This window comes from Sus scrofa, chromosome 6, assembly GCF_000003025.6.
Source record: "Sus scrofa isolate TJ Tabasco breed Duroc chromosome 6, Sscrofa11.1, whole genome shotgun sequence".
Taxonomy (NCBI): domain Eukaryota; kingdom Metazoa; phylum Chordata; class Mammalia; order Artiodactyla; family Suidae; genus Sus; species Sus scrofa.
Window position 1 is genome coordinate 48,525,971 of NC_010448.4, and position 20,865 is coordinate 48,546,835.

The 20,865-nt window shown below is 55.8% G+C and overlaps 2 protein-coding genes across 4 annotated transcripts in view; one reads left to right on the forward strand and one right to left on the reverse strand.

The window, feature by feature from the left end:
- LOC100522141 (tetratricopeptide repeat protein 9B) overlaps window positions 1–20,865 on the reverse strand; it is a 44,377-nt gene that overhangs the window by 15,973 nt on the left and 7,539 nt on the right. The window contains exons 2-3 of one of the 3 annotated variants that reach the window (XM_003127139.5): window positions 20,397–20,579; window positions 19,361–19,576 (exon numbers count right to left, since the gene is read on the reverse strand). The exons of 1 other annotated variant lie outside the window; for it this stretch is intronic. In XM_003127139.5, coding sequence (XP_003127187.2) covers window positions 19,467–19,576; window positions 20,397–20,579 — 293 coding nt within the window. In that variant the 3' untranslated portion in view covers window positions 19,361–19,466. Of the gene's footprint in view, window positions 1–19,360; window positions 19,577–20,396; window positions 20,580–20,865 lie in introns of those variants that run through there. One more of the 3 variants, XM_021094387.1, reaches the window with a different exon arrangement.
- On the forward strand, window positions 649–19,190 carry MAP3K10 (mitogen-activated protein kinase kinase kinase 10). Its single transcript, XM_021094377.1, has 10 exons — window positions 649–1,912; window positions 6,435–6,615; window positions 10,264–10,412; window positions 10,873–11,048; window positions 11,686–11,932; window positions 14,262–14,378; window positions 16,407–16,584; window positions 16,676–16,788; window positions 17,125–17,814; window positions 18,588–19,190. The coding sequence occupies exons 1-10, from the start codon at window positions 1,231–1,233 to the stop codon at window positions 18,908–18,910; spliced, it is 2,856 nt and encodes a 951-aa protein (XP_020950036.1). The 5' UTR covers window positions 649–1,230; the 3' UTR covers window positions 18,911–19,190.

Here is a 20,865-nt window from a genome sequence, read left to right on the forward strand (position 1 = left end):
GGCGGGGGATTCTCAGAGTTAAGACTGCGGGGGTAGAGGAAACCCAAAGCTGGTGGGGAAAACAGACGTGGCTGTGATTTACCCAGGGACACTACGCACATCCTCCCACCCCCTTCTTCCCCACAGAGGCTGCACCATCAGCCCGACCCCCTAGCTTGCTGGAACCACCAACTGGCTCTCTTTTGGGGTGCTGTCTCCCCGCAGCGCGGGTCCCAGAACAAACTACACTTCCCGGCGTGCACCTCGGGTCGCGACCCCAAGGGGCAGTCCAGCCGCAGGGACCGCGTCCTGGCCGTGTTAGAAACTCGGGGCAGTAACCACCATTCACGCAGCTCCTACTTTTCGCTTTGCGAAGCGCGTCAGTCACCGCCAACCCCACCTTTGGGCCACAGCCCCTCAGGGTCTGTGAGGAGAGCTCGGCCCTCTCCTCTCCTCCTCCAGGCGTTGCGTCCACTGCGTCCCAGGGAGGGTCCGAGGCCAGGCTGATCTCCCCGGGAGGATTCCTTCGGCCCCGCGCTGTCCCCATTTCGGCCGGAGGCCGGCACCGGGGCTCTGGGGACTCGGGGACTGGGAACGGACCGCGGGGCCGTGCTGCCGGAGACTACAACTCCCAGGCGGCACCGCGGCGCGGCGGAGCGAGCACGTCACTCAGGCACCGCCGGCGGCCCCGGGAAGTGGCGCGGGCGGGGGCAGGGGCTGGGGCCGACCCGGAGGCCGGTGCTGAGGATGGTGGCCGCCAGGCTGCCCCGTGCGTGAGGAGGCCGAGGGGCGCGCCACCCTGTCCTGGGGCGGGCGCCCCCGGAGCCCCACCGGCCCCGCCCCGCCCGGCGGTCGTGGCCCGGGATGCGGAGCCGGGGGCCGCCGGTGGAGCTGCGCGGGGTGAGAGGCGCGGGGAAGGGGGCTGCCTGCTTCCCTCACCCTCGTCCCCCACCGGCGGGCCCCGGCAGGAATTCGGCAGCCGTGCGGCCAGGCCTTCTTAGCGCCCTGACATTTAGGGGGCACAGGTGAACCCGCCGCCTTTCCCCACCCTACCCTGCCTGGACAACTGAATCGGGAGGGGGACGACCCTGCCCTTTTAAAGAGGCTTTTCCTTGCTCCTGCGGAGGGTCCCCCAGCCATGGCCCCCAGGAGCCCCCTAGACCCCGCAGGGACTGGCCGCCGGGGCCGGCTCTCTGCGTCTGGCGGGCAGCCTGTGTGAAGCGGCCTCCCGCAGCCCCCGGCCCCTCCCCCATGGAGGAGGAGGAAGGGGGGGCGGCCAAGGAGTGGGGCACGACCCCCGCGGGGCCTGTCTGGACCGCAGTGTTCGACTACGAAGCGGCGGGCGACGAGGAGCTGACCCTGCGGAGGGGTGACCGCGTCCAGGTGCTTTCCCAGGACTGTGCCGTGTCTGGCGACGAGGGCTGGTGGACCGGGCAGCTACCCAGCGGCCGTGTGGGCGTCTTCCCCAGCAATTACGTGGCCCCCGGCACCCCCGCCGCGCCCGCGGGCCTCCGGCTGCCCCAGGAGATCCCCTTCCACGAGCTGCAGCTAGAAGAGATCATCGGTGTAGGGGGCTTTGGCAAGGTCTATCGGGCCCTGTGGCGTGGCGAGGAGGTGGCGGTCAAGGCCGCCCGGCTGGACCCTGAACGGGACCCGGCAGTGACAGCAGAGCAGGTGCGCCAGGAGGCCCGGCTCTTCGGAGCCCTGCAGCACCCCAACATCATTGCCCTCAGGGGCGCCTGCCTCAGCCCCCCACACCTCTGCCTGGTGATGGAGTATGCCAGGGGGGGTGCACTGAGCAGGGTGCTGGCAGGGCGCCGCGTGCCCCCTCACGTGCTGGTCAACTGGGCCGTGCAGGTGGCCCGGGGCATGAACTACCTACACAATGATGCCCCCGTGCCCATCATCCACCGGGACCTCAAGTCCATCAACAGTAAGTGGCGCCCTCCCCCCAAAACTTGCTTCTATAGAACTTTGTGAGGCCAAACCTAGGTGGTGGGAAATGGGGACACCAGAAGACATTGCCTGGGGCAGCAGTCTACCTTCAGGGCCAGGTGAGGCAGTCCTTGTTCCATTAGGGGAGGAAAAGAAGGCCCGGAAAGGTGGAAGGAATACCTGCTTTCTAGGCTATGATCACAGTAGCTCAATAGATACATATCCCTGAACACCATGATAGGTAGGCCCTGTGTTCCCTGTTGTCAGCGGGACAGGTGCAGTGCCTGCCCTCATAGCACTTACTGTCCAGCCACACTGTCGTAGTCCACCAGGCAGAGAGAGAAAGAACCTGGCCTGGAGTCAGGGTTCCTCAACCTCAGCACTACTGACCTTTGGGGCGGAATGACTGCAGGGGAGCTGTCCTGTGCACTGTAGGTTATTTAGCAGCATCCTTGGCCTCTACCCCCTAAACGCCATTAGCATCCCCTGCCACCCACTTCCACCCCCTGGTAAAGACAACCAAAAATGTCTCCAGACATTGCCAAGTGTTCTCTGAAGGGCAAATTAGCCCTCAGTTGAGAACCACTTCCTGGAGTCCTCCTAGGCCTCTGCCCCAGCTAGCCAAGACAAACTGGGAAAGATGAGAGGAGGAAAAGGGGTGTGTCTTACATAAAAGCTTCCAAGCTGCCTGGCCTACCCTAGACTGTCCAGAGTTGACTGGTTGGTTGAATGAGGCCTGGAGCCAGGAAGAAGGCAGAATTTCCCAGAACCCATATCTAGATGAAGGAGCGTCTCATGATGTCAGCAAATATTGAGCACCTATCAAGTTAGAAGCCCAACAAAGACCACAACAGCCATGGTGTCTATCCTTATGGCACTCACAATCTAGGGATTTCATTCATTTTCCAGATATTTCCCGAGTACCGTTGGGTACCAGCCCCTGTCCTGACCCTTAGGATCCAGCAGGGAAAAAATTCTACCTTCCTGGCTCTCCCATCCTTTCTCTGCCCCATGTCACTCCCTCTCATTTCTATTTATTTGTTCATTCTTTCATTACGTATTTACTGGGCCAGATCATGTACTAAGCAAGAGGGATCGCAGTGAGTAGGGCCAGCACATTCCCTGCCCTCACATGAAATGTGAAGGTTTCCTTTCTGCCCTCAACCCCCACATCTCATCTGTTTTGGATTCCTGTCAATTCTATGTCTTGACGTTGGTTTGACTCCATCCCACTATTTTCATGTTAGTTGCTAGCCCTCACCCCCCAACTGCAAGCCCCTAAAGCAGAAGGGCTGAGTCCTACTTACCTCCCAGGCCTGGCATCCCTACATTCAGCAGACAGCTACCTAGTGCCCAGGTTTGCCAAGCCTGCTCCAGGACCGGGCAACTGAGCAAGACACAGATGGTGCCCATCTTCATCGATGTTCATGTCCTCTCACTCCTCTGAGAGGCTGAGTAAATGGAAGTGGGCCTGCCCACCTGCTCCTCTCGAAGGCTGGGTCCCTTCTCAGCCCTTCCTCACCCTGCCGATTCCCAGCCTGCAGGTGGGGTATGAAGACACACTCCCTTGGCCCCAAGTTTTTCTGTAGCCAATGCCACTTGGACAAAGGGTTGGTGGGGCTCTTAGGTCAGGGCTTCCTGCTTAGGCAGTGGAACTGCTGTATACCTGAGATGGAGGAAGCAGGGCCTCCACAGCACAGCTTCTCCCAGTCCGTCTCCCTTAAGGAGCCCCTCGTCTGATGTCATTCATTCATTGGTTCATTCAGCTGATAATTCCAAAGCAGAATTAGGTGTCCTAGGCACTGTCCTGGGATTACAGTAGTGAACAAGGCAAGATTCCTCCCCTTATGGAAGTTAAGAGTCTCGTGGACAGAAATAGATGGTTGATATTTAAATAGAGAGCAGAATTTCAAAGGCTATCAAGGGCTCCGAAGGAAATAAAGCTGATTAAGAATGGGGCAGAGGGAGCCCTTTAGATCAGATGGTCAGGGAGGGCCACACTTGAGCAGAGACCTGAACCCAGAGGACCCAGTCTTACAAAGATCTGGGCAGAGCAGAGATCCCGAGGTGGGATAGTGTGCCTTGCTGGAGAGACAGCAAGGAGACTGGAGAGTTGGAAGAGCAGGAGTGAGGCAGAGGTGGAAGAAGACGAGATCACAAAAGTAGCTGGGCCAGATCTTGTGAACCTCGGGGGCCTTGGGGTATTTTATTCAATGTAATGAAACCATTAGAGGATCTTAAACTGGGGGGGTGGTCACATAATCAGGTATAGATATTTTTAGGTGAATTGATTTAGGCTGAGCCTGGGAGATGCAAGTGTAAGACCATGGGGTGTTCCCTCTGTCATGGGGTCACTCCAGAAACAAGAGAGTTAATGACTCAAGAAGGGAGGACTTCTAGAAGGTGGAGTCACATGCTAGAGAGTCTCGAGAGGCTTCCAGGAAGAGGTGACATTTGAGTTGGGTTTTAAAGAAGGGACGAGATCACCAACAGTGTTTCCTTGGGCAATGGTCTGAGCTCTCTAGCCCTGCTTCTTCATCTGCCAAAGGGCATGATAGTAGAATTGCCTCATTGTTGCAATGACTGGAGGAGTAGCCAGGAATGGTCAAAGATAAAGATGGAGAAATAAGGAACAAGTACGGCGACATCCACACTAATAATAAAAGCTAACACTTTTAGAGGGCCTACTATTGCTTCAGACAAATCAGTACAGGGTAAATGCCGTTGTCATCTCCATTTAACAGAGGAGAAATCCTAGTATTAATAAGGTAAACTAGGAGTTCCTGCTGTGGCTCAGCAGTAATGAACCCGACTAGTATCCATGAGGATGTGGGTTCAATCCCTGGCCTCGCTCAGTGGGTTAAGGATCCGGTATTGCCATGAGCTGTAACATAGGTTGCAGACGCGACTCAGATCCTGCACTGCTGTGGCTGTGGTGTAGGCTGGCAGCTGCAGCTCAGATTTGAACCCTAGCCTGGGAACCTCTATATGCCGCAGGCGCGCACCTAAAAAGACAAAAATAATAAGGTAAATTACACAAGGTTGTGCAGCTAATAAATGGCAGAGCTGGGATTCAAACCCAGGCAGGATACTGTGCTCTTTGGGGGCTCTCTTTGACCAAAGATAGTAGAATATCATAGCAGTTATGAGGTTGGTGGAGTTCCCATTATGGCTCAGCGGAAACAAATTCGACTAGTAACCATGAGGTCACAGGTTCAATCCCTGGCCTCACTCAGTGGGTTAAGGATCTTGCATTGTGCTGTGGGTAGGTCACGGATACAACTTGGATCTGGCATTGCTGTGGCTGTGGGGTAGGCTGGCAGCTGTAGCTCTGATTGGACCCCTAGCCTGGGAATCTCCATATACTGTGGGTGTGGCCCTAAAAAGCAAAAAAAAAAAAAAAAAAAAAAAAAAAGAAGAAGAAGAAAGAAAGAGAAAAAAAGAGAGAGATTGGGCTCTGATGACAGATCTAGTTTGGGTCTTTGTCCAACCATTGTGTGATCTTAGCCAAGTGACTTCATCTCTCGGAGCCTCAGTTTGCTAGTCAATAAAATGGGTTGCTTGCTAGTTGATTTGTGTAAAGGGCTTAGGATAGTGCTTGCCATATCCTAGCTTCTGTTAACACTGGCCATGATGGTTGTTAGTAATAACCCTAGGCAGCAAGTGAGTTGGCATCATTCAATATGCTTGAGGGATGTATCAGTCAGATTTTGTCTAGGTAACAACCCCCACCCCAACTTTGTGTCTTTAAACTCAGTGTCCTTTATTACTGCCCGTACATCTGAAGGCCTGCCAGCGGGTAAACTGATTTAGTCAAGGCTCAGCTTTTAGGTTTGGCCCCAGGTATCTCTCCTCTTCCTTGGACAAACAGGCTGGCCGAGGCCTGTTCTTAGGTGATGGCAGAGGGCAAGGGGGCAAGCTGACATGAAAGGCCTCTTAAGGCCTAGGCTTGGAATTGGTACTTGGCCACGTCTGCCTCAACTTATCAGACGAAGCAAGTTATCTGTCCCACCCAGAGTGAATGGTGGGAGACACACGCTGCCTCGTTAGTGGAAAGAACTTCCAAGTCACGTGGCAGAGGCTGCGGCACAGAAAGGAGTACGAGTGGGGCGCCGACTGCGGCCCCCACAGTGGGTAGGAAAGGAGAGGGAAACCATCCGCTTCCACTCAGGGCTTGTAGGTGCCACATCTGGGGTGGATGGGAGCTCAGGCCTGGATCAAGGAAAACCGAGGCCTTGGCCATCGACCTTTTGCTGAGCTCCCCAGAGCCCAGGTTGGAGCCGGGAGGCCAGTGACCTCGGGAGAAGCTCCCCAGCCCCTCATAGGAGCCTGGGGCAGAGATTAGACCAGGGTTCATGGTCTTCAAGGCCAGGAAAGGAGCTTCTGCGGAGACGGTCACCCAGGGCCGGCCGGGAGACAACAAGCAGGAGATTCCAGCAGGGTGGGGTGGGGGCAGGACACTCAGGCTGCAGCCTGTCAGGTCTGGGATGATCCCCTCTTTCTTTCTTCCTTCCCCACAGTCCTTATTCTGGAGGCCATCGAGAACCACAACCTCGCAGACACGGTGCTCAAGATCACGGACTTCGGCCTCGCCCGTGAGTGGCACAAGACCACTAAAATGAGCGCCGCGGGGACCTACGCCTGGATGGCTCCGGAGGTTATCCGTCTCTCCCTCTTCTCCAAAAGCAGTGACGTCTGGAGGTGCTGACGGGTGGGATGGGGAGGCCTCCTGGAGATGGAGGAGGGAGGAAGGGGGAGTGGGCAGGGTAGGAGAGACAGTTTGCTACTGAGGCTGGGATCTAGGCCTGGCAAAGTGACCCAGTAGCAAGATCAGACCATCAGACAGGCATCAAAGCAGGTGTCTGCTCCGCTAGCAGAAGTGGCAGCTGAGGAGGACTTGGATTACAGTTTAAAATACCAAAGTTATAAAGACAGGCTGTCAGCACCAAAGGCCCCTCCAACCATCCAGTACACTGCCCCCACTCGTCAGACGGGAAATTGAGACCTTTGGAGGTCACATTCATTCATTCATTTATCCATCCTTCCATCTGACGTGCTGGGAGCTAGGGATACAGCAGTATATAAAAACAGACCTGGGAGTTCCCTTCGTGGCTCAGTGGTTAACGAACCTGACTAGGATCTATGAGGATGCAGGTTCGATCCCTGGCTTCACTCAGTGGGTTAAGGATCCAGCATTGCTGTGGCTGTGGCATAGGCTGTAGTTTCGATTCGACCCCTAACCTGGGAACCTCTATGTGCTGCGGGTGTGGCCCTAAAAAGCAAAAACAAAACAAAACAAAACAAAAGAACAGACCCATTTACTGCCACAGGGATAATGAATACATCATACATACATACACAAGAAGCTGAAATGGCTGTTTTTAAGTTAAGAAAACTATAAAATAATTTTTAAAAGATAATAAGCTAATTGACCAGGAAAAATATTAGGCAGTATTATGAGCTGGGAGATAGACCAAAAAGCACTCTGAGGGCTGGAGATGACTTTGGGGAAGGTTCTTCTGAGACATGGTGCCTGAGTTGAACTCTGTATGACCAGGAGCCAACCATGCAGAGTTTGGGGGAAGAAGCTTCCTAGGCAAGGGCAACAGCTCCCACAAAGGAGATACTGAGGTGAGAACGAGCTTGGTGTGTCCAGAAACGGCTATGAGGCCCAAGTGACTGGAGCAGAGCAGGCAAGGAGGGAAGTGGTGGGAAATGATGTCGGGGAGCGAGCCGATAGCCCTGCGGGTGAGGGCGCGTGCCCCAGGTTTATGCTAAGCGCACTGGCAAACCATGAGAGATGTTTGGCAATGACCTGATCTGATGGAGCATCGCACGGGCTCCCTGGGCTGATGGATTGTCCAGAACCAGAGCTGGGACAGGAGGTCAATGAGGAGGCTGTTCTTCACCTGCCGAGACCTGGTGGCAGCAGAGACTCAATCTTCTGGGGAGAAGCCAGACCCAGATCAGTCCCTGGCTGAGGCTCCAGATGGGCCAAGCAGCAAAGTCAAGGTGTTGGGGCAGACAAATCAGACAGGAAGTCTCAACTAGAGCAGGACAGCCGTTTGGGGGAAAGTTTAGACTGGCTTCACATCAGCCTTCATTTATGGTCCATAACATTGACGGAAGCCATATTTCAGTGGCAAGAAACAGAAAACCCAAAATAAAAACAAGACTGATGTTTTTGCTCTCACGTAAAGCCCAGGACTGATACAGTACCCTCGGCAGGAGGGATTCAGGGTTCTATGCTAAGGTTTTTAGCAGGGTGTCATTGACATAGGGCAGGAAGTTTCTTCCTTGTGTGGTGCTGTCCTCTACTTTTCAGGATGCTAAGTATCTATGGTTTCCAGCCACCAAAGGTCAGTAGCACTCCCCCAGTCTTGGGCCGCTCCCGCAGCACATGGAGTTTCCCAGGCTAAGGATTGAATCAGAGCTGTAGCTGCCGGCCTACACCACAGCCACAGCAACACAGCATCCAAGCCGCGTCTGCAACCTACACCACAGCTTGTGGTAATGCTGGATCCTTAACCCACTGAGCAAGGCCAGGGATTGAACCTGCAGCCTCACAGTTCCTAGTCAGATTCGTTAACCACTGCACCAGGATGGGAGCTCCACAAGCCACTATTCTTTTTGTCGAACTTGTATGGCCTCCATTCCCACATTCACTTCATGGTCCAAACTGGCTGCTTGCACTCCAGCTTTTATGTCTATATTCCAACTAATAGGAAGAAGCGTCCCTTTAAGGATGCTTCCTAGAAGTTAATTGCACACTACACACTCTCCTGTGTCCCACTGGCCAGAACCATTGTCATACGGGCATACTTAGCTGCAAAGAAGGACCGAAAACTACTTCAGGCAGCATCTGCCCAGCTCAAATTTACCAGTGCCCTCACTGAGAAAGACAGGCTGTCAGTTGCATGGAGGCAGGGGTCGTGTCTATCTTGTTCCAGTATCTGGTACAGTGCCTGGCACACAGCAGACGTTTAAAGGCATGTGGTGAACGAATGCATGCGTGGACGTGGGGGAGCACAGGGATCTGCTTTGAGGCATTGCGTAGCCAGTGATCAGGATCAAGAAGGAGCACAGTTTACAGGAAAAGAGAGACGCGCAGGTGATGGCAGCACAGGGAGGCCTGCTCTGGTACCATGTAGCCACTAAGGACATTGTCACAGGCATCAGGCAGACCCGAGTCCCAGTGTGGCTCCACCATTTATGAGCTTTGTGACCGTAAGCAAACAACTTAACCACTCTGAGCCTGCTCTATTAATGGGATAAAATGGGGTTCATACCAATGCCTTCTGCTTTACAGGACTGTTGTGAGGCCAGAGCAGTACTGGCCTGGAGTAAGGCTTTATAAATGTTAAACAGTGTTAACTTGTTTTTAGAGGTAAGTGCGGAGGGTTCTGAGGGGCCTCCAACCCAGCTTTGGAGGCTGTGGAATCAAGGAAGGCTTCCCGGCAGAGAGTACACCTGAGTAGTGACTTAAAGGACAGTTAGGCAAAGGGAAGTGTGTTCTCAACAAAGGGAATAGCATGTGCAAAGGCCAGAGGTTAGGAAGAACAAGGGTTTGTTCAACTGTTCAACGTGGCTGCAGGATGAAGATGGGAGCTGAGAGTGTTTAGAGGTGAGGGCTTGTCAAGATCAGGGCCAATGGAGTTCCCTGTGGTAAAGCAGGATTAGGATCCACCATTGTCACTGCAGTGGCTTGGGTCACTGCTATGGCACAAGTTCAATCCCTAGCCTGGGAACTTCATATGCTACAGGCATGCATGATCAAAAACAATACAAACGAAAAATCAGGGTTAAGAAGGGTGAATTTGGAGTTCCCATCGTGGCTCAGTGGTTAACAAATCCGACTAGGAACCATGAGGTTGCGGGTTTGATCCCTGGCCTCGCTCAGTGGGTTAAGGATCCAGCATTGCTGTGAGCTCTGGTGTAGGTCGCAGACACAGCTCGGATCCCGCATTGCTGTGGCTGTGGTGTAGGCTGGCAGCTACAGCTCCGATTAGACCCCTAGCCTGGGAACCTCCATATGCCGTGGGTGAGGCCCTAGAAAAGAAAGACAAAAAAAAGGGGTGGATTTGCCCAGTGGTCCCAGGGAACCCACTGAAGGTTTTCGGGCAGGAGAGGGGGAAGAGAGGCAGAGCAAAGGAGAGACATCAGAGAGGCAGCCCCAACTACATCCACGTGAGATAGGCCGAAGGAGGTCAAATCAGGTACTTGTGGCCTCTTTGGCCAGGGCTGGATGTTGTGGGGAGGGAGGCCCACCATGGGACCAGAGGCGGGGGTGGGGTGTAGGTGAGGATTGGGGTGGGCTGTGGCATCACCCTCCCTCTTCCCCATCTGCAGCTTCGGGGTACTGCTCTGGGAGCTGCTGACGGGTGAGGTCCCCTACCGTGAAATCGACGCCTTGGCTGTGGCATATGGCGTGGCTATGAACAAGCTGACGCTGCCCATCCCCTCCACGTGCCCCGAGCCCTTTGCCCGCCTACTGGAGGGTGAGCCAGGGCCCCGTGGAGAGGGTAGGCTCAGCTTGGGGTGGCAGGGGCCCTCAGGCCCGGTACCTCACCCCTTCACACCCATCCATACCAGTGGGCCCAGGAGTGAGGGAGAAGGGGCTGGAACCATCGGGCCATGAACAGTCTCCCCACAGTTGGCTCCATGGCCTCCAGACCTTTGTTCTGGCCAGGCCTGCAGCTCTTGAGGGCAACCTGTTAGGATTCACTGGCCCTGGGATTCCCTGATCCTTGATCCTACCACCAGTCACGGAACAGGGCCCTGAGTTTCTCTCCCCAGGGGTTCACCAAGTGAGACATTGCCAGGAATCTGGCTTTGAATTCCTTCTCCTTGGCTTCACGGGAGCTGTTTGTCCTCAGTCCCCTGGACCCCTGCCTCCACTGAGCAGGCTGATGCCCCAGAGCATGGCTACTGACATTTCCATTCCCACCCCCACCCCAGAATGCTGGGACCCAGACCCCCATGGGCGGCCAGATTTTGGTAGCATCTTGAAGCAACTTGAAGTCATCGAACAGTCAGCCCTGTTCCAGATGCCGCTGGAGTCTTTCCACTCACTGCAGGAAGACTGGAAGCTGGAGATTCAGCACATGTTCGATGACCTCCGGACCAAGGAGAAGGTGAAGGCAGGGTTGTCAAAAGAGGGAGGGATAAGTGAGAGCCCTGAGTTCCAGTGCCTTGCACAGAGCAGAGTCCCTTCCCATGAGCCCCAGGTCTCTGGGTCCATGCAGGGCCAAGGAAGTCTTTTTTGCATGTTAAGAAAAGTCAGCCTCCTGTTGGCAGATTGATAAGAAAAAGGCACCCCGCCCTGAAGCATTTACAAGTGACATTGCGTGAGGTCTGGGATTGGCTTTCCAACCTGACAGCAAAAATGAGAGGGAGAGAGGCGAAAAGGAAGGCAATACATGAAAAAAAATTTCGCAAAGTCTAGGTAGCTGTTGAAGTCAGACAATGGGTGCATGGGGTACACTTTTCTCTCTCTGCTTTTGTAGATGTTTGAAGTTTTCCAAATTGAAGACTTAAAAAATTAAAAAAGCAAAGACAAAAAGAAAGAAAAGCCATCCCTTTCTTTGGCCTAACATAGTCCCCTGCCCTGGCACCCAGCCTGGCAAGTGAAGTGTGAGTTGGATTGTGTCCCCCAGTTTGCCCCACGGCAGAACACCCCTGTGCAGGGGACCAACCAGACCCAGCTCCCTGGAGCCATGCCTGAGGGCAGAGTAGCTAAGCCCTCTTCCACGCTACCCACCTCCTCTGCAGGAGCTCCGGAGCCGCGAGGAGGAGCTGTTGCGGGCGGCGCAGGAGCAACGCTTCCAGGAGGAACAGCTGCGGCGGCGGGAGCAGGAGCTGGCTGAGCGCGAGATGGACATCGTGGAGCGTGAGCTGCACCTGCTCATGTGCCAGCTGAGCCAGGAGAAGCCCCGGGTCCGCAAACGCAAGGGCAACTTCAAGCGTAGCCGCCTGCTTAAGCTGCGGGAAGGCAGCAGCCACATCAGCCTGCCCTCCGGTACTGGCCCCATGCCCTGAGCATCCCTAACCCAGGAATTACCGCTTCCTTTTATTTAATTATTTTTGTACTTTTAATTGCTAAGTAGTCACACCTACAGAAAATGACCAACAAACTGTACAGTGTAATGAGTTAGTATACTCATTCCCATGAAAACAGAGGGAAACTACAGCTACCCCAGATGCTTCCACCAGCCCCCTCCAAACACATCCCGATGCCACCCCCTAAGAGTCACCCCATGACCTTTAGTCCTGACCTTTAGAGTACTCGTATCCTTATTTTTTCTTTTTCTTTTCAGGGCCGCGTCCACGGCATATGGAGGTTCCCAGACTAAGAGTCTAATCAGAGCTACAGCTGCCGGCCTACACCACAGCCACAGCCACGTGGGATCTGAGCCTTGTCTGGGACCCACACCACAGCTCACGGCAACCCTACATCCCCAACCCACTGAGCAAGGCCAGGGATTGAACCCGAATCCTCATGGATACTAGTCGGGTTTGTTTCCGCTGCACCACAATGGGAACTCCCCTTACTTTTCTCTATAGTTTTGTTTCCCAGCTATTTGTTTAATATCTTTTAATCTGCCTCTTCCTCCCCCTTTGCCAATAATCTGTTGAGGAACCACATCATTTATTCTGTAGCATTTCCCACAGTTAGGATTTTGCTGCTTACATCTCCCTGGATCTCATAACATGTCCCTCTGTCCCCTGAATTTCCTAAAAATTGGTATTAGGTTAAACCATGGGAAATTGCTGGTGTTTGGCCATTTCTTTTTCTTTTTTCTTTCTGTCCTTTTTTTTTGGGGGGGGGGTCTTTTTGTCTTTTAGGGCCGCACACACAACATATAGAAGTTCCCAAGCTAGGGGTCCAATCAGAGCTGTAGCTGCCTGCCACAGCCACAGCAGTGTGGCGGGATCCGAGCCATGTCTGTGAGCTACACTATAGCTCACGGCAGTGATGGATCCTTAACCCACTGAGCAAGGCCAGGGATCAAACCCACATCTTCATGGACGCTGTTCGGGTTCGTAAACCACTGAGTCATGACAAGAACTCTGGCTATTTCTGACTTACAAAAAAAGACGTTTCACGTGGATCAACCTAATAGTGGGCTGTCCAGGCTTAATCAGTTTCAAATTCAGGTTTGATTTCTTTCTTTTTTTTTTTAAAAGACTGCACATTGTGCCGATAGTCCCTCTCTGTGATGTTATAAGCCCTAGAACAGTACCTAGACCAGCACCAGCCATCAAAAGTATAATGCAAGCAATGTGTGTAATTTTACACTTTCTAGTAGCAACATGAAAGAGAGGGAGAAAAAAACCAGGTGAAATTAACTTTAATAATTACTGTGTTTAGCCCAGTAAACCTAAAATGTTATAGTTCCACATGTAGTCAGTACAACACAATGAGATCGTTTACCTTCTTTTTTCTCACACTAGATCTTTGAAATTCAGTGTGGATTTTATATCTGCAGGTGCATCTCCATCTCGGCTCTAAATTTTCATCAAAAATTCTTGACCTGTATTTAGATTTCATAAAATGTACAGTTGAGGGAGCTCCCATTTGTGGCTCAGTGGTAACAACCCAACTAGTATCCATGAGGATGCAGGTTCAATCCCTGGCCCCACTCAGTGGGTTAAGGATCCATTCACTGTTGCCGTGAGCTGTGGTGTAGGTTGCAGACATGGCTCGGATCCTGCCATGGCTATGGCTGTGGCTGTGGCTGTGGCAGCTGTAACTCCGATTCAGCCTCTAGCCTGGGAACTTCCATATGCTGCACGTATGGCCCTAAAAAGAAAAAGATAAACAACAAAACAAAACAAAAACAAAAAAAACCAGTTGAAAGAGCAGATTCACATACCCAAGTAGATCTAAATATGCTTAAATGTTTCCAGTAACTGAACTGAGTATCCACCTTTACAGGTAAATTTAAATCAATTACAATTGAATAAATAAAGGTAAAACTCTCTAGTTGCTTGGTGCACAAGCCACATTTCAGGCACTCCATTGCTATCTGCGGCGTGGCCTCCATGCTGGATATTCAGGCCTAGATCCTCAAGGCAGCAGCTCTCAAACCTGCATGTGCATCGGAGGTACCTGAGGGGCTTTGCCACCTCACGCCCACGGTTCCTGATTCAAGGAGGTCCCAAGAGGCTGCATTTCCAGGAGGTTCCCACCTGACATTGGTGCTGCTGGTCTGAGGCCACACTTTGAGAACCACTGCGTTAAGGAAGGCAGAATGGCGGCATTCTTTCTATCCTTCTACAAAGGGGACCTTCTCTTTGGCTACCCCTGGAACCATGTGTTCAGGGAAGTCTCTTTCTTTTCACAGGCTTTGAACATAAGATCACAGTCCAGGCCTCTCCAACCCTGGACAAGCGGAAAGGATCCAATGGGGCCAGCCCCCCCGCCAGCCCCAGCATCATCCCTCGGCTGAGGGCCATCCGCCGTGAGTATCTCCCCAAGCCCTGACCCAAGTCAGTGAACAGATTTCTCCAGACACATACCTGGCACCAACCCAGAGCAACATCAGGGGACGAGGCAGGCAGGGTCCCCTCCCTCAGGCTCACCAGGGAAAACACAACAGACAAGTAAACAAGTTGGTAAGCAGGACAATCTCCTGTAATGATATGCACTATAAAGGAAATCAGGGAAGGGAATAAAACAGAAGAGTTGCTGTTTTATTTATTTATTTATTTTGGCCACATCCACAGCATGTGGAAGTTTCCGGGCCAGGGATCAAACCTGTGTCACAGCAGTGACCTGAGCCACCGCAATGGCAATCCAGAATCCTTAACCCACTGAGCCACCAGGGAACTCTTTTAAAATCACAAGGAAAGCCTATCAGAAAGCTGAGGTGTGAGCTGGGACACGCATGGTAAGGACACATGCAGAGATCTGAAGGAACAGTATCCCTGGCAGAGGGAACAGCAAAGGTGAAGGCCCAGAGGCAAGAACAGCATGGTGTTTATCAGCAGGGAAGGCCAACTTGGCTGGAGTAGAAGGAATGGGAGGGAGAGCAGTAGGTTTATGGCCAGGGGTTCAAAAAGGCACCAGATCACACTGGGCCTTAGGATCTGGGATAAATGGAGTTCCTGTCTTGGCACAGTGGAAACAAATCCGACTAGGAACTATGAGGTTGCAGGTTTGATCCCTGGCCTCGCTCAGTGGATTAAGGATCTGGCATTGCCATGAGCTGTGGTGTAGCCACAGACGCAGCTTAGATCTGGTATTGCTGGGGCTGTGGCGTAGGCTGGCGGCTACAGCTCCAATTAGACCCCTAGCCTGGGAACCTGCATATGCCACGGGTGCGGCCTAAAAAGGACAAAAGACAACAACAAAAAAGGAACGGGGATAAGGAATCTAGATTTCATGTTAAACATGATGGGGGAGTCTCTGGAGGGCTGTAAACAAGGCAGTGACGTGATAAAATTTACCTCTTCCCTCTGGCTTCTCTGAGGAGGGAAGGAGTAAAGGTGGGAGACAAGTGAGATGAGGGGCTGGACCAGGTCCGGGGCCTTGGAGGGGGTGATAGCCAGTCACAAGGCAGAGGTACAGCCCTTAGGCTTTGTGATGAGTTAAAGGCTACCCAGCTGGCTCCCCAGTCTGTTCTGCCCCATCATTCACCCCTGGCCTCACCCACACACCACCCCCCACACACGTGTCTTTGGACACCTGCTTTGTACCAAGCCTGGGAGGTCATTCTGTGGCGGGGGGGGGGGGGGGAAACACATGGACAAATAGTGGCCAAACAGTGGTAGCCGGTGCTAGCCTCAGGTTATGGGGACAGAGGAGAGAGAGAACTGACTCTCCAGGGAACAAACTGCTCCAGAGCTGGAGGCTTGAAGGGCAAGCAGCCAACCAGGCAAGCAAAGAGACTGAAAAGGAACAGAATTCCCATGAAGGGAACAGCCTGTACAAAGCACCCACCTGGGAGCCCACAGATGTGGGGTCCCAGCCACAGCATTTACTGCGTTCTGCCCGAGTCTCCCACCTCCATCTCTCTCACCTCCCCCCGCCCCAGACACACTGGCCCCCTGGCTGCTCAGTGAACACCCCAGGTGGGCATGTCCAGCCACAGAGCCTGGGCATCTGCTGTTCCCTCTGCCTGTATCCCTCAACCGCCTTCAAGTCTTTGCTCAGACTTTGGTCTGCTTGGAGCACCGCTGTCTTCTCAGCCCCTGCCAAAGGGCTTAGCACATAGCCAGTGCTGGTAAACACTTGGGAATGAAGGGATGGCTAAAGGTCAGGCTGTGGAAAGTGACGGGTGGTGAGACTGAGGAAGCTGGGACTTCGTCCTGACAGCAGTGGGGAGCTACGGAAGGATGTACGGCAAGGGAGTGGCATGATTGGAGTTGGAATCCAGGTCCTGAGGGCTTCCGGTGGAGGGTGGAACCAAGGTGGGAAGAGAGAGGCCAGACGCTCACCCGGGACAGACTCTCCAAGACCTGTAACCAAGTGGCTTCTCTCGGCCCAGTGACTCCTGTGGATGGTGGTGGTGGTAGCAGCAGTGGCAGCAGCAGCGGTGGCAGTGGGACATGGGGCCGTGGCAGTGGACCCCCCAAGAAGGAAGAACTGGTTGGTGGCAAGAAGAAGGGCCGGACCTGGGGGCCCAGCTCCACCCTGCAGAAGGAGCGGGCTGGAGGAGAGGAGAGGTACCGGCTCCCACCTGGGCCCTGTGCCTCCCCGGGGCCCTGGGCAGCCAGAAGGCCCATGACCCTCCCGCATCTCCGGTGCCCCCTGCAGGCTGAAGGCCCTGGGAGAAGGAAGCAAGCAGTGGTCATCAAGTGCCCCCAACCTGGGCAAGTCCCCCAAACATACACCCATCGCCCCCGGCTTTGCCAGCCTCAATGAGATGGGTAAGCGGGTGAGGGCGCCTTTAAAGGGGAGGGGGCTGGAGAGGGGACATTCCCTGGCAAAGGGAACCCAGGGGTGACCCTCCCCAGGGTTGCAAGGGGAGGGAGCTGGATTTCACTTGGACCAGGGGGTAGGATGCCTTCCCGGCGTGGGAAACCGCGGCTCCCGCGGCTATGGGGGCCATTCCCAGGGGCAGGGGAGGTTGAGGTGCAAAGATTCCAGAACCACGCTCAGTGGGACTTGGCGGTCCCGCTGCTGGCGGGGTCCCTGGGGGCCGCGGGGCCCGGGGCCAGCCCCGGAGCTGACGGAGTCCAGTGACGGCCCTCTCCCGGTTGCAGAGGAGTTCGCGGAGGCGGACGGCGGCGGCGGCAGCGTGCCCCCCTCTCCCTACACCACCCCGTCCTACCTCACGGTGCCGCTGCCCGCCCAGCCCTCCCCGGGGGCGCGGGCGCCGTGGGAAACGGCGGCACCCGCCCGGCCGGGACACAGCTCCCGGCGGCGCTGCGAGCTCGCGCTGCTGGGCTGCGCCACGTTGCTGGGCGCCGTGGGCCTGGGCGCCGACGTGGCCGAGGCGCGCGCAGCAGACGGCGAGGAGCAGCGGCGCTGGCTCGACGGCCTCTTCTTCCCCCGCGGCGGCCGCTTCCCGCGGGGCCTCAGCCCGCCCGGGCGCTCCCCGGGCCGCCGCGACGACGCGGCCCCCGGCCCGGGCCTGGCGCCCTCGGCCACCCTCGTGTCGCTGTCGTCCGTGTCCGACTGCAACTCCACGCGTTCGCTGCTGCGCTCCGACAGCGACGAGGCCGCGCCGGCCGCGCCCTCCCCGCCGCCCTCCCCACCCGCGCCCCCGCCCCAGCCCAGCACCAACCCCCTGGTGGACCTGGAGCTGGAGAGCTTCAAGAAGGACCCCCGCCAGTCGCTCACGCCCACCCACGTCACGGCCGCGCGCGCTGTGAGCCGCGGGCACCGCCGGACACCGTCGGATGGGGCGCTGGGGCAGCGGGGGGCGCCCGAGCCCTCGGGCCTCGTCCCTGGTGAGTGAGGCTGCACGCGGGCGCCCGGGGCCCTGGGGCGCAGAAAAAGGCCCGTCTCCCCTGCCCCCACCAAGCACCTGTGTCCCAGCCCCGAGACCAACTCCCCGAGGCCGAGGCGGCCTCCTCCCGCTTAGCCTGGGAAGGAAGGGGCTGTGTCCTCACCGCTCCTGCTGCTTTGTGAGGCATTCAAGTCCCTCGGTAATTGAGACGCGGGATGAAGCAGAGGTGGCAGACTTAGAGGGGCCAGGCAGGTGACCACTAAAGGCAACGGCAGTTTCTAGAGCTAATACCTATATGCCAGGCACTGTTCTCTATACGCTAATTAACAGGCCAAGGATTAGAAGATAGGAGCTGAGTGCTGCCCATCAGACACCCGGCCCCTTGCTTTACAGTTCATTATTTCATTCTTCCTCCCCTGTGTAGCAAGGTGCTATCACCCGGTTCAGACTGGCATGCCTCAGGTGCCTCTGTGGCCTTTGTGCGCCTGGCCCAGCGTGGGAGAGGTGGGCGGAGTGGGGGCTGTGTCTAGAGTGGCAACAAGGGAACACGGGCTCTGAAAGGATTAAGCACTGTGCCCAGAGTCTCACCAGGTGAGTGAGCGATTAGGAGTGGCAGGGGGAGCTAGGTAAATGTCCAGGCCTGCTGGAAAGTGGGTCCAACAAAACCAGATTTTTCAAGAGACGTCAAATTACTCTTTTCACATAAATGCTCCTGGCTTTTAAAATCCACCCTCTGGCCCATCCCACTCACCTCATCTGATCCTCTCTTACCAGGCCCTCGAGATCCCCTGGACTTCCCTCGCCTGCCCGACCCCCAGGCCCTGTTCCCCACCCGCCGCCGGCCCCCCGAGTTCCCTGGCCGCCCCACCACCCTGACCTTCGCCCCAAGACCCCGGCCAGCCGCCAGCCGTCCCCGTCTGGACCCCTGGAAACTGGTCTCCTTTGGCCAGATACTCAGCATCTCGCCTCCCAGCAGGCCGGACACTCCGGAGAGCCCCGGGCCCCCCAGCATGCAGCCTACGCTGCTTGACATGGACATGGAAGGGCAGAGCCAGGACAGCACGGTGCCCCTGTGTGGGGCCCACGGCTCCCGCTGAGGCCTGCCCACCACCGCCCGCCTGGGCAGCCATGAATGTAGCGCCCCAGGCCCCGCCCCAGCCCACCATGCCACAAGGCAGGGGAGGCCCTGGGCAGGATACCCACTCTATTTATTGGGGAAGGGGGGGAGGGCACTTAATTTATTTCTTTGTACCCCAGGGGGTGGGGCCCTGTGCCCGCCCTGCGGTGAGGGGGGAGGGTGGGCAGGGATACTCAGGGACAGGGCATCACGGGGGATTCGGCACAAAATGCAGCATTAAAGGTAACCCCTGCCCCCTACCTGCCGCTTGGCTGTGTGTCTTTCCCAGGCCCTGGCCCTAGGTCATTCCTAACGCAACACCCCTGACCCCAGGCTCCCTCCTGGGCCTCTCTGGATTTCTGAAGTCCAGGGGGTGAAGTGCAGGCCCACATCCCATCCCGGGTCCCCACAAGAACACCACACAAAGAGGTTCCAGGCACCAGTGACAGATGCTTTACCAGGGAAAACATGAGTCAGGGGAACTTACACCATGAGGTGGGGGGAGCGGGGATAGGGACAGTTCCCCCAGGTTGGTCTCAGCCAATGACATCCCGAGACCCGGCCCCAGACCCACTGTCTTCACGCTGGAGGCTGCAACGGTTCATCTTCAGCTGAGTCAGCTGGATGTAGCGCAGGACATTGGTGTCTGCAGGGGAGGTGGGCAGGGCATTATCTGGATGTCCTTGGGCAGCAGGTGACATCTCCACTTCAGCTCACACCTCCTTGTTCCTAGCCTTCAGTGGCACCCCTGCACAGCTGGCCCCGACAGAGCCCTTTCCAAGACCCCCAGGGCCCCCCAGCATGCAGCCCACGCTGCTTGACAGGGACATGGAAGGGCAGAGCCGGGACAGCACGTCCATACTTGTGCATCTGTTCTGTCCTCCGCCAGGCATGCCTCTGCTCAGAGATTCCTGTCACACTTCTCACTCCCCAGTGACATCTGCAAGAAGCCTGTTCTCTCCAACTCGCTCGTCTTGCCTCTGCTTCCACACCCTGTGTCATGCACCTGTTGTGCTCCCTCTTAATTGGCTCTTAACACAGAACTGAGTATTGTGTCTGCGCGCGCACACACACACACACACACACCCTATGATCTCCCACTGGGCAAGGACTAAGCCTCCGGCTCTGCCAACCCCAGCCCCCGCCAATTTCCTGGCATTGCCAAAAACCAGGTGAAGGAATAAGTGAGTGGGTGAATGAGTAGATGAATGAGCTTGGGGGCGTGGCAGTAGGAAATGGAGTGGAGGTGAGTGTCTAGGGAAGTGGCTGAGTAGGTGAAGAGGAGGCATCGGGATGGGCTAGTGATGGAGTAGATGAGAGAAGGTGGGGTGGGTGTGTGAGGAGTAGACAGGTGGAGAGTGGAAGTGTGACAGGAGTGGTACAGCGCTCCCTGAAGCAGCTCTGCCCTGATCCCCCTTTGTTTCCTCCTCTCTAGCCCCTTTCCCTGCTCCCAGCCCACCCCTCACCTGTGGGCTCGCGACTGCGGGCCTCCTGCAGGTAGCGCAAGGCGCGTGCATAGTCGCCCAGGTGGTAGAAGGCAATGCCGGCGCGGTAGGTAGCCTTGAAGTTGCCCTGCTGCTTCTCCAGCACCTTGAGACAGTACTCACGCACCCGCTCATAGTTCACCAGCTCCGACTGCAGCAGGCAGGCTGCGGGGGGCACCAGGACCGCTGCTCTCAGAGGTTGTCAATACCCCCAGACCTCGCCTGACCGCGAGGAGTCTGGCCTCCGGGCTGCTGGGAACCCCTGCCCTTTCCCACGACTGAGCCCAGCCTAAGGGACTGCCCAGGCCACCGGGAGCCGCCACGCTCCCGGCCAATCAGGATGGAGTCAATCTGCGCCGCCGCTAGAGGGCGCGAAAAACACAGACAGGGGATGGGGGGCTTAGCTAGGAGGTTTCTATAGGGGAGAATACTAAGAGTGATTTCAGAGGTG